At 37.8% G+C, this 12,355-nt stretch overlaps 1 protein-coding gene across 1 annotated transcript; it reads left to right on the top strand.

The window, feature by feature from the left end:
• Positions 1–851: 851 nt before the first annotated feature.
• On the top strand, positions 852–3,513 carry LOC105920686 (potassium voltage-gated channel subfamily A member 10). The gene has a single exon (XM_021312724.2). It carries the CDS (start codon positions 1,055–1,057, stop codon positions 2,777–2,779), a length of 1,725 nt encoding a protein of 574 aa, XP_021168399.2. The 5' UTR covers positions 852–1,054; the 3' UTR covers positions 2,780–3,513.
• Positions 3,514–12,355: the final 8,842 nt, after the last annotated feature.

Below are 12,355 nucleotides of genomic sequence, written 5' to 3'. Positions count from 1 at the left end.
ATCACCTCTGGAAATCACATGGTGTAGTGTAGTTTAAATGTCGTGTCTGGAAGAAGGGAGACCCATGCTATCACTTCACGACAATTAATTATGCATTAATATATGCAAAGTCCAAGTTACCTTGCACTCTCCTGTCCTCGTGTAGCTTGTAGTGAGGTCACTGCGAAGTGTACACCTGTGTTCCCTAAAAATGGAGACCCGCTGTACTCTGGTGTACCACAACTTTATTTAAATAAAAGGAATCAATGAATTTTCGCCAGTTTTTGGCTGACCATTGTCTTGATCTCCTTATTCTTACATGATCACATAAGGGCTGGGACATGTATTGAGCAAATATTAAGCAAGAGGCAACGTGGACAGGTCACCGCTTCATCACAGGGCAACAAACAGACACACAGGACAACCATTCACACACACAAACACACACACACACTCAAGGCAATTAGCCTAATGGGCAGGTTTTTGGACCATGGAATGAAGTCGGACTGCTTACAAAGAACCCATGCACAAACAGGAAGAACGCGAAAAGGCCCAGGCAAGGCAACTATAATAATAACTGTGCCATGTATCCCCATAAATCACTCATTGCAATTTCAAAATGCTGTAGAAACAAGTCACAAAGAATTGTCAATTGAAGTTGTGCTTTTCTATGTAATTGGAAAAGCATAACTTGACTTTTTCACTCTCTGTTGTTGCTGCTGTAATGCCCTGCAGATATTACTCTCCAAAAAAGAGGGCAGTTATCTAGGAAACAGTCAACATGTGTTCTTTTTAGATGTCATAATCATCTTACTTTCTGAAAGCTAGAACTAGTCCCTTACCACTGTCAAAAACTGACACATTTTCTTTATCTCTGTCTTTTCTTCTATAGGTTTTGAAGAGAAGCCAAGAATAAAGGTGGCCATCTGTTTATCCGATGAAACTAAAGACTCGACACTGGAGGTTCGCTGATGCTGCTACTTATTTTGACAGCTGAGCGATCCCTCTCGTTCTCAGAGTGTGAGTTTCTCTTATCCTGGTAGCTTGAAGGCATTACACTGGCTAAATCCCAGCCATGGAGATGGCCCTGGTTGACTTTGAGAGCCTGGAGGACATTGATGGCAGCCTTGAGGAAGAGGTTGACACCTATGCTGATGAGACAACAGCTCTCACAGGAGATGTTCCTCCGGAGCCAAATAGCCCTGACATCAACAACCTCCTACGAGCCCATCAACTGTCTTCCACGCCTTCTCATTACACTGTTAAACCCTCCTGCTTCTGGGAATCCACCTCATCTCTACCCATTCCACCAGCACAAACACTGGGAGTACCTCTGCCACAAGCAATGCCATCTCCAAGCAGAGAGGGTCACAGTAGTTGTGCCAGCATGATCTCCAACTGGAAACTGCTGTTAAATAGTGAAGGAGTTAAAGAGAGTGAAACGATTTTCAGTCGGCTCACAAAGGAGTGCTGTGAGGACCTGTTTGCAGATAAAAGAGGACTGGATGATGGAGATCAGAAGGTCATTATCAACATTGCTGGTCTTCGCTTTGAGACACAGCTCAAGACACTAGACCAGTTCCCTGAAACACTTCTGGGAGACCCTTTTAAGAGGATGGAGTACTTTGATCCAATGAGGAATGAATACTTCTTTGATCGGAATCGACCAAGTTTTGATGGGATCTTGTATTACTATCAGTCAGGTGGTAAAATTAGAAGACCAGCTAATGTGCCCCTTGACGTGTTTGCTGATGAAATTGTATTCTATGAGCTTGGACATGAAGCCATGGAACAGTTCAGGGAGGATGAAGGATTCATAAAAGATGTTGACATACCTCTCCCTAAAAATGAAATCTATAGGCAATTTTGGCTGCTGTTTGAATACCCAGAGAGTTCCAATGCGGCACGCGGTGTCGCGCTTGTTTCTGTCCTGGTCATTGTCATATCCATCATCATCTTCTGCATGGAGACACTGCCGGAATTCAGAGATGACTCTGATCTAGTTGTTGCAACAGCAGTAAAACATTCCAACTATTCTGGAGGTTCTCCTTCTAGTTCTTTATCTAGGGTAAAGCTGAAAACATTCTACGATCCTTTCTTCTTTATTGAGACTGCCTGCATAGCTTGGTTTGCCTTCGAGCTGTGTATTCGATTTGTGGTCTGCCCGAGCAAAAGTGAATTTTTCCACAACCTCATGAACATCATCGACATTATATCCATTATCCCCTACTTTATAACATTGATCACAGAACTGGCCACAACCCCTCAAGAGAGCTCAGGACAAAATATGTCTTTGGCCATTTTGCGTATCATCCGCTTGGTCAGAGTCTTCCGTATTTTCAAACTGTCCCGTCACTCTAAGGGACTCCAGATCCTGGGACAGACTCTGAAGGCCAGCATGCGTGAGCTTGGTTTGCTCATCTTCTTCCTTTTCATTGGAGTGATCCTCTTCTCTAGTGCCATCTACTTTGCTGAGGTAGATGACCCTGATACCCAGTTTGTCAGCATTCCTGATGGGTTTTGGTGGGCTGTTGTGACCATGACGACTGTAGGCTATGGAGACATGTATCCTATTACCCTTGGGGGTAAGGTGGTGGGCACTTTGTGTGCAATAGCAGGCGTGTTGACAATCGCGTTGCCTGTTCCCGTCATTGTTTCCAACTTCAACTACTTCTACCACAGAGAGACAGAAGCGGAGGACAAGGTTCCCATGACAGAAGCTCTTGAGCAAGCCATAAAGGCTGAAGAAAGTAACAAACGGGGTAGCAATACTTCGCTCAATAAAGCCAATGGGATCTGACAGAGGAACATCAAGTAGCTGTTGGCTATTAGAGACACTGTCCATTGAGCAACAAAGACATTCAGCAAAGACGATAAAACAGAATCAAATTTGTGTGAAAGGAATCCCAAAGAATGGATATACAGACTGAATAAAGGATTATTGTTTCTGTGAAAAACATGTTTTATAATACCAAACAGATGTACCAAACTTACCTCTTCTGTTTTTGATATAAACACGGTACTTTATGGATTTGCCTGTAAATTCACCATGTTAATGTTCAAGAATTTTAGCAATTTATCACTGTTTTAGGTTAACTTCATGGTATGTACTAGTTTTAGACATATTCATCTTCTATTATCATAAGTCAACATGCAATATACATGTTTAACTTTATTTTTAACCTTTATCTTTCTTCAAAAGCTTTGTCATTAATTCTAGTAAAATTAGCTTATTATGGTTTAAAACACTTTTACCACATACTATCTATATTTACAGAAGCTATAAAACATGATTTTCAAACATGTTTAACATCAAATGTGGTTAAAGATGAACAGTATAACAATTATCACAAACTAAATTTATACAATGCCTTGTGTTTAAATTTCTTGAACTTTTAATTATTTTTTTCATCTTCGAACTATAAGCCTCAGTGTATTTTATTGGAACTTTATATGGTTGACTGAACGAGTTATTGCATAAGTGTAAAGTGAAAGTAAAAGTCTACATTTTTGATAAATTAAAATCTGAATCAAGTGGTGTGTAAAGATCCATTTTTGTGAAATCCCTAAATGAAATTCATTGCATTCATTTGCCTTTAAAAATCACTAAATTAATAATTTGGTGTCATGAACTACATGATGAAGACCAAATAATGCACGTCAGTTTTGTTTAGGTCTAAAGCAGGATTAAGTTTTAAAATATTATACCACACATTGGAAATCTCATGGAGTGCTGTTGAATGTAAACATTGAAAGAGTATGGCAAAAATTCAAACTTACCAAGACGTGGTCGTCAACCAAAACTAACATGCCAGGCAAGAAGGGTATTATTCAAATAAGCAGCCAAGATCTGTTGACAGCACAGTTTTGTCATCCACTCAACACACACATCAACAAGAAGGTGACCAGGTAAGAGCAGAATTAACTTTTTGACCAACCTGCAAAATTCTGTGTTGCAAAAAACAAACAAACAAAAAAAAAAAAACCTTTGATCAACATAGTGAACTGTGCTGGTGTGGTGGCAGTATCATGCTGTGGGAATATTTTTTTTCTCTCTTTAGAATGGGCAGGAGAACTGGTAAGAGATGTTGGGAAGATGGACATATCTAAGGTCTGAGCAATTCTGGATGAAAACCTGTTAGAGACAAGAGAAGACCGTCCGATTCCTGATCGGGGGGTAGTCGTGAGAAGCCAGTCCCCCCTCCTCCCCCCCTCTACGATCGAGCTGAAATTCGGCCCGATTCAAAAAATGCTCGCACGACTGAAGAATCGGCCCGAAAAGGGGAAAAACTCGTACAGTGTACGCCCGGCTTAATCATAGTGAAGCGAGCAGGCTGTCAGTAAAAACTCCCACTGATCCGTACAGGAGAATTTGTACCAAGAGTTGAAAACTGTTGTTCCCAGGTTTCCTTCAACTGTAATTTTGGATGGTGTTTCCATATCAGTCCTGCTGTGTTTAGTCACTTGGTGTATATAATTTTTTGTATTTATTTATTTACTTTAATAAGTTAAAAAACCTAGGTTAATTTACTCCACATTATGGATTACAATGTAGTGCCTTAAATAGTAGTATACTGCTGAATTTGCCATACATGAAGAATTCATTCCAGGTTCATTTCAGGTTGCTTGTCAAAACATAAATTATACTTTGACTTTTGTTTGTGTGAAATATATATGTAAAAATCCTTTCTGACAAAGCTCTTTGCTCTTACCTAAATTATGTACATTTAAAGACATCTAATGTATAACTGATTCTATTCTCGGTTGAGGAAATTGCATATTATTAAAAACATGTTGGCTTATAGATGAATTTCTGCATAAAAATGTTTTCTAGCATTTGGAAATTCCAAAAAAAGACTTCAGAAACCAAAGTTAAACGCTTATTTAAAGGAATTAGTGGGACTGGTAGAGTCGGAAGATACATCAGACTAAAATAACTCATAATATGACTTGCAAGTAATGGAGACTTTTTCAGTGCAACATATTGCTGAAAAGGCTTTAGGATTTTATTCATGTATATCTTTTTAGTCTATGAAATACATTTTTTCAATGTAGCTGGTCTGTTAATTAAGCAATAAAATGAACTTCATAGTTAACTTTTCCATTTTAAATAATCAAATTAAAGGACCAGAAGAAACATCAAAATCATTTTAGTTGTTCTTTAATCCAGATATAATTGTTGCTGTTGTTTCGTATTCATCTTACAATCGTAAACAATCAAAAAAGGTTAACATACATCAACATTGTTGTTGTGTTGTTATTCCTTACACACTAGTGTTGTTAATGGTTTGATTTTAATCTTGGGGTGTTTCTTTATAATCAACATCAGAAAATTCCACAGCATAACATTGTGAAAGTATTCAATTACATTCTCAGTAGTGGACCCTAAGATGTAAAAAAATATATACCATAGCAATAACCCTCCTAAATGGAACAGGTATGGTAAAATTGAACCCATTAAATGCATCCAGCAATAGATCTTATTGAAAAGTGTAAATAATAATCAGGATGTTTATTTGAAACGCTAGAATATTTTTTTATTATTTGTTATCCTGCTTTATTGTTTTAAAAAGACAATTGAACATGTTCTATTTACGTACATTGGTTAAGACATTCTTTGATAATGCAAGTTAAAGGCAGCATGTGTGCTATTTTTGTTGGCTGCTTACCTGTATGATGGTCTGAAGGAAAGGTTAGAAGTGACAGAAGGCATTAAACACCAGCTTCATGCCTCTTGTCTGCACCTTTGTTAGTTTTTATGTTTGGAGTATGAGCCTTGATTTTATGTGAAGTTTAAGGTATATAGGCAATCAATTGAATCTTTAACAAACAAATATATATGCATGACAATCTTTTGGCTTAGAATAACTCACAAAAGTTAATTGGTTGTTGACATGTTACATAAGAAAACAATTCCAACAAAAACTAATTCAAAATGTCAAAAATGTCTAGTATAGCTTTTTTGTTTCTGGTAGCTTTCCTTCCTTAGTAAGTCAGAGATTATATCAAGGGAATTGGACTGGCTAAAAGAAAATGTGACAAAAAGAAACTGTAATTAAGGAAAAAAATATAATGACAAAAACATGCATCCGAAATTGTGGACCAATATCAGGCCTTCTAGGGCATAGTCAATAAATTGCTCCATTTGGCCCAGCTCTGAAAAACTCTTCAACGTTGAAAATGTATTCTAAACTTTGTTATAGTTCAACTGCTTATCTAAAAAAACACACACATCATGTTGATGAGAGAAATAAGAGTACACAATAAATTTTTTTCCTTGTCAATTAAAAAACAACATCTGTGATTTCAGATGTTTGTGGAGCAGTTTTTCATGACGCCAGTTACTCTGAAGAGTACTGTTTACAGGTTGGTGTTTACTGGCAAGTCCTGTAGGCATTACTGCATTGTTTTTGTATAAGAAAACACGTATGTTTTAACCTCAGACATAATGACACCATTCTTTGCAAAATAGGCACAAAGCGAGATAGAGAAAAGGAGTGTTTGAATTCCTTTGGCTGTCCCCTTCGGGTAAGGAAATCCCCTTTGTTACATAAGATTTCCTCATTAGCTTCCTTAATGTGTCTCTGCTTTCACTCTGATGTTAGTGTCATAGAGACACAGACAGAGGCCACATAAACAAAGCAAGGATTGCACCCTTACTGGAAGTCATCCAGATACCAGTCTTGGTTGACATGGCATTGTCTCCCATTTATAAATGCTACATGGGTTAACTTGATACCCTTTTCTCTGGACTGAAGTCAACATCTCATCTCAGACGGAGGGAGGCACCTGTCACCTCATATAGTGCAGAAACAACGCAAATAGGACATAATTGGACACTATTCTTAGTGAATTCACTCACACCTATGAAAGATACTTCCTGCATATTTTAACAAAATTTAACAAAATCATAACAATATTGATAATGGTGGGCAATTTTCTTGCAACGATCATGATTGGCTGCAAAATGTTCACATTGCCACGTGTTCATTTGTAATTAAACAAATATTATATTTATTGGTACTTTTAAAACAGAACACAAAGCTTCAACTGTCCTCTATTGGCCTGATTAAAATTTACTTAGAGCTTGATATAACTTCATAGTAGCCCTGTGTAGTGATATTCCTATAATGTCAAACTTGACACTGTTGTTGCTCCAGCAGAAGGGACACGTAAGCAACACAGAGCAGGGTATTTGGTACAATGAATAACAAGTTTTGAAGAAAACTGTCCTTACCCATGCTGATTAAAAGATACTCAAATGCAACGTTATAGCTGAATTTTGTTGTCACACCGCAATTGTTGAGTTATTGTACAAGACTGGGAACAATAACTCCATTCATGTCTGCTGAGAACATACTAAACCTTCAAATGTGGACCCTGTGGCTTTACGTTCTACATGTCCCGACAGAGGAATATGCAGCACTGAAGGTCATTGACTGAAACAGAGCTGTAAATGAAACGAGGGATAGGAGGGCTTGAATGATGCTTAGGAAGAAATGAGAGCTCCGAGTTCACACGCCACATAGTCTGCGGTAGTGGACAGTCAGACACAAAGATACCTTACAACCTGGGGCAGAAACAGGGTTGCAAGTTGGGAAAAAAACAACTCCAGACACAGTTGGCCTTGAGAGATTGTAGGTTTTATTTTGTTTTATTTTATTTGTGAACTAATAAGAACCTAACATGAGAACTTCATATCACATCAAATGGATTTAAAAAAGGTGAGTTGTACGATGTTACGTAGTTGTAAAATAGCAATATTGGTAACATTTTCTGACACTGTGACTCTAAAGCTGGTAGGTTTACACAATTTATTAAAAGCTCTGTTGGATTAAAGTCAGGGTTGTTATTGGACCAATACATTATACATTATGATTTGGTTTGGCATCAAAGTGTTCCATAAAAAGTATTTCCCACTCACAAATATTATAGTTGTTGTGTGAGTGTGTGTGTGTGGGGGGGGTGGGGGGGGGTGTGACTTTAATATTCTAGATCATCTAACTCATTTTAATATCAGACAAAGGTAACCTGATTGAAAACATTTTCTTTTGTTTGTTTTTTGAGGAAATTCACAAAGGAAAAGTACCTATCCAAACCATCCTGGCCCTGTGTGCAAAACTAACTGCCCCCCCCCCCCCCCACTCCTTTCAAATTTGATTTTTGTTTATGCCACCATTGGCAGCAACAACTGCTATCAACCGTTTACAATAACCACAATCAGTGGAGGAGTTTTGGCTCACTCATCTCTGCAGAATAGTTTTTAGATGAGTCCCTCCTGGAGTCATTATGGTAGATTAGCAACTTCTGGGAAAGTTTCTCACTGTTCTGTGATTTCTCCATTTGTGGAAACTGGCTCTCACAGACTGATAGATGTATGTGATTTTCTTTCTCATCAGTTCTTGACTTTGGATTGGGACGTGATGTGTTGTATTTGACATATCGTAGCCTACGTCATTTTGTAAGATGGGTTTTGTTCATGTGGATGTTGATTCAACAGGTCTAGAGCAATCAAGCCTAAGTCAGGTAAAATTTAATCTAAACTGTAGCGAATTCATGATTTGCCAATGGGGCCAGTTGCATTTTTCCAAAGAACCAGAATGTTTTGGATAACCTTTTTTCCCTCAGTAAATAAAATCTTGAAATATACATTGTATTATTTACTCAAGTTGTGTTTGTCTGATGAAAAAATGCAACGCACTGAAAAAATGAAAATAAAAAATCTGTGATGTGCCTCGGAAAAAAATATCACAAACAGCTCAATGTTTTCATCTGGAACTACCATGTCTCTTTACTGAAGCCTAAAGCAGAGATTGTGACGCTGTGCTTTACATCATTCACATGGAGAAAGATGTGCCCTGCCCCATTCCTTTAAGATACAAGAAAACCTAAAGGTGTTCAACAAGTATGCAAACTGCAACAGGTCCTAGTCCAGTTGGGAGACAAAGGATATAAAAAATAAGAATACCACTGAGTAAAACTGATAAAACACCGCTCTGGATGAGGCAGCAGCAGTGAAACTTTCAAATATTAAAGTTTTTATTCTGAGGAAACAAACAAGCAACATTTGTAGATTGTGAAGAAAATAAGCTGCCAGTGTTGTGGTTTGCGCACGCTGAGGCTTCACTGTGGCAGATTCCTGTCAAGTGCTTAAAGATGCATGAGAGTGCTTCATCATTAACGAGACGTCAAGACGGAAAGTTCCACAACTGATTTCGAGATAATGGATAAGCAGCGAGGGGCATTACAGATAAGTGAGAAGGGCACAAAAAAGCCAAGGTCACAAGGAGAGTCAAGAGCTAAGTGACAAAAATTAAGGGCTGACTGTTTGAGTGTGTTTGTGGGTGTGTGTCTGTGTGTATTTGTGCAACTTCATTTTTTGCTATTTGTTTGTTCTGGTAAAATATAAATTTCATTTTGTTTATAGTCATTCATTATAGGGACTGTGGGAACAACTGCAACACTAACCAAAGCATTAATTCAATTTACTTAAATTTTTCTCTCTCATTTTGATTCCGTATTGAACACAAGCACTCACTCAAGTATGCTCTTATTCAAATTAATATTCATATGTAGAATGTGCTGCATGTTTTTTTTTTTTTTTGGATATTTCTAGTTCTAAAACACTAATAAACTTTCAGACATCCATTTTATCAATTTAAAAACCGCTTTGTTTTGGTGGATGGGAGCACTGCCGCTTGTAGTGTAAGACTCAGGTAAAATGTTTTTTGTTATGGTTACGGTGTGTAAATCATATTCATCTTAATCAATGAGTTAATTCTAAGAAATTCTCATTCTTCATAAACACAAAAGGGCACTGAGGTCTTCAAATCAAGATACACACTGTGGGGTGATTGTTCTTTTGCTGGTGCTGCTCCCTGGTTGAACTTGAGACTTATTTGTTTGAAATAGGCTTTTGATAATTAGTAACACTGTGACAACTATTTCATGTGCTTTTCCGTGTCTTCTATGTTTTCACATGCTTTGAAACAGACTTTATATGCTTTTATTTAGCTCTATTTTATTATAATTTTGTGTCTGCATTTATTTGGTTTTGTTTTACTGCAAAGCTCTTTGGCAAACTTTTGGATGTTGCAAGGTGCTATGTAAATACATGTTGACTGGCTGTTTGATAATCACCTTAAGTCTAGACTGAGAGGCTTGTATGTGAACTCCCGAATGAGGTTCATAAAAGCCTAAACTTGCCTGCAAGATGAATTTTTGCGGTATTTGTGCATTCAAAACACAAGATAATCCATCTTGTACGGCCTCCAGCTTCAACCATGTGTCTGAACCAAAAAGGGTTCGGGCCAATCATGTGGGTTAGGGTTGGACATACAACAACGAAAGCAAGAGCAGGTGAGCCCACAGTCGAACCAACATAAGCATGGCAGCACAGGAGGACGCACGCACGCATAGCTGCTGCTATCACATCTGTCAGTCTGTCCCAGGGCAGCTGTGACTACCAACATAGAGCATAAATGGGTGAATGACTGACTGTAGTATAAAGCGCTTAGGGGTTGTCGGACTTCATAAAGCGCTGTACAAGTAAAAGCCATTTACCATGTGGTAAGAATCCACAATTTCTTCTTTGAAGGAAGAACAGGAAGAAATGGCTTGACTAGTTTACCTTCTTGTGGTTTCCCATAATGCGTGCTGCTTACGTTTTTAATTTGATACCGCGATTGGCTAAAACCAAACTTTGGTAGGCGGACACTTGATGTCCCTTCACCCAATCAGCTCGGAGAGTTCTGCAGAATGTCCCGTCTTTCCTCAAAACGGATTCAATGGGAGCAGTCCCAGATTGATAATGTGCAGAACATCATCAATCTGGCTGGCCAGGTTAATAAAATCCGTGCATTCGAGGAAACATTTAAGCAAGGACTGAAAATTTAATAGAAATGCATTTTTATTGTACATTCCAATGACAACTGGCTTCTGCATTTAACCCATCACCCTCAAAGAGTGGTGGGCAGTTTACAGCGCTCGGGAAGCAATCTGCGGCTAAGGGTCTTGCTCAGGGACCCATTGTGGCAGTCTGCAGGATTTGAACCAGATACTTACAGCCTTCTCAGAATGCAAGCACTAACTCTAACACTAACTAGGCTACCACTCCACAGTAGGTGGAAAATCCTCATAAAACTTTCAAAATCATTCAGCAAAGTGCCCATTTGTGTTTATATTGTATGTGAAACGTAATTTTGATGAGAGCAGTAATGAATAAGTAACTCCACGAAGATATGTATTTTCTTCTAAACATACTTAACACTGACTGCCAAGTAATTCTCACATAACACTTTTTCTTTGCATTAATTTATTTTCATTCCTGAAAAAAATGGCAAAAATATCCCAGTTCGGGTGAGGATAAAATAACATATTTGTGCCAGTTCCCAAAGAACAATTTGGTATTTCAGGATGTATTGGTACAATATTTTTGACAGTAGAAAAATCGCATCCAAAACACAAGCGGCCTACAATATAAACAACATGTAAGCAGATAAAAAACATCATAAAAGTAAGCCCGCACTTTGACAAAGCAGCTCCTGTCAACAATTCTTCCAAATGCTCCACATGGTCATCTGAGACTTTATCTAGAGATCGTGGTTTAGATGCACAAGTTGGAAACATCACATTCTAGGAAATTAAATGTCATTCTATTGGTGAACATTTACCCTGGGCAAAAGTGGTTAAAATGAAAAAAATACTCTGGAAACAAAAGTTATGTCTTATCTTTTGGTTGTAAAAGACAACCTAAAAGCTGTTATTGAATCACAAGTTTTAAAATGTCTCTGTGAGACCAATTGAGAACAAAACTGTGTTTCACTCCTGCCTGCTTTGGTTATTCAGGTTTCATGCACAAACACATGACAGGTTGGGGAGGATGTAATATAGCTGACGGGGCCTGTCTCTCTGATTATAAAAAAGCTCATTTTGTAAGACAAGCTTTGCCAAACTATCTTACAGTTTAACTATTATGTTGTTGATTAAAGAATTTAGAGGCATTCTTCATCATTGAAGTTTTTGCAATGCAGCTGGACCACTGGCAGGTAATCTGCACGATGCACGAATCGTTACCATGCCTGAAAGTTTGTACAGTGTTCTTAGGTTAAAAAGCAGTTAAATTGAAAGTGTTCAAATGTTTTAAACTTTTTGTATATTAAACATAAAACTTTTCTCAAGATTGCTTTTCATTTGTCCATGTCAGAAGCATAATTTAACCGTTAAGCTTGAAGATATTGATTTTGGAGCAGATGGGAAAGAAATAATGATGAAAATAGTGACAAGGCAAGGCAAGGCAAATTTATTTATATAGCACAATTCAGTACAGAGACAATGCAAAGTGCTTTACATGATTAAAATATAGGAAAATAAAACA

The sequence above is a fragment of the Fundulus heteroclitus genome, chromosome 1 (genome assembly GCF_011125445.2).
Source record: "Fundulus heteroclitus isolate FHET01 chromosome 1, MU-UCD_Fhet_4.1, whole genome shotgun sequence".
NCBI lineage: Eukaryota > Metazoa > Chordata > Actinopteri > Cyprinodontiformes > Fundulidae > Fundulus > Fundulus heteroclitus.
This window is presented reverse-complemented; position numbering and strand designations above follow the sequence as displayed.

Bases quoted from the DNA above. Each gene is read 5' to 3' on its own strand.
- LOC105920686 (XM_021312724.2), top strand. From the start codon at position 1,055: ATGGAGATGGCCCTGGTTGACTTTGAGAGCCTGGAGGACATTGATGGC.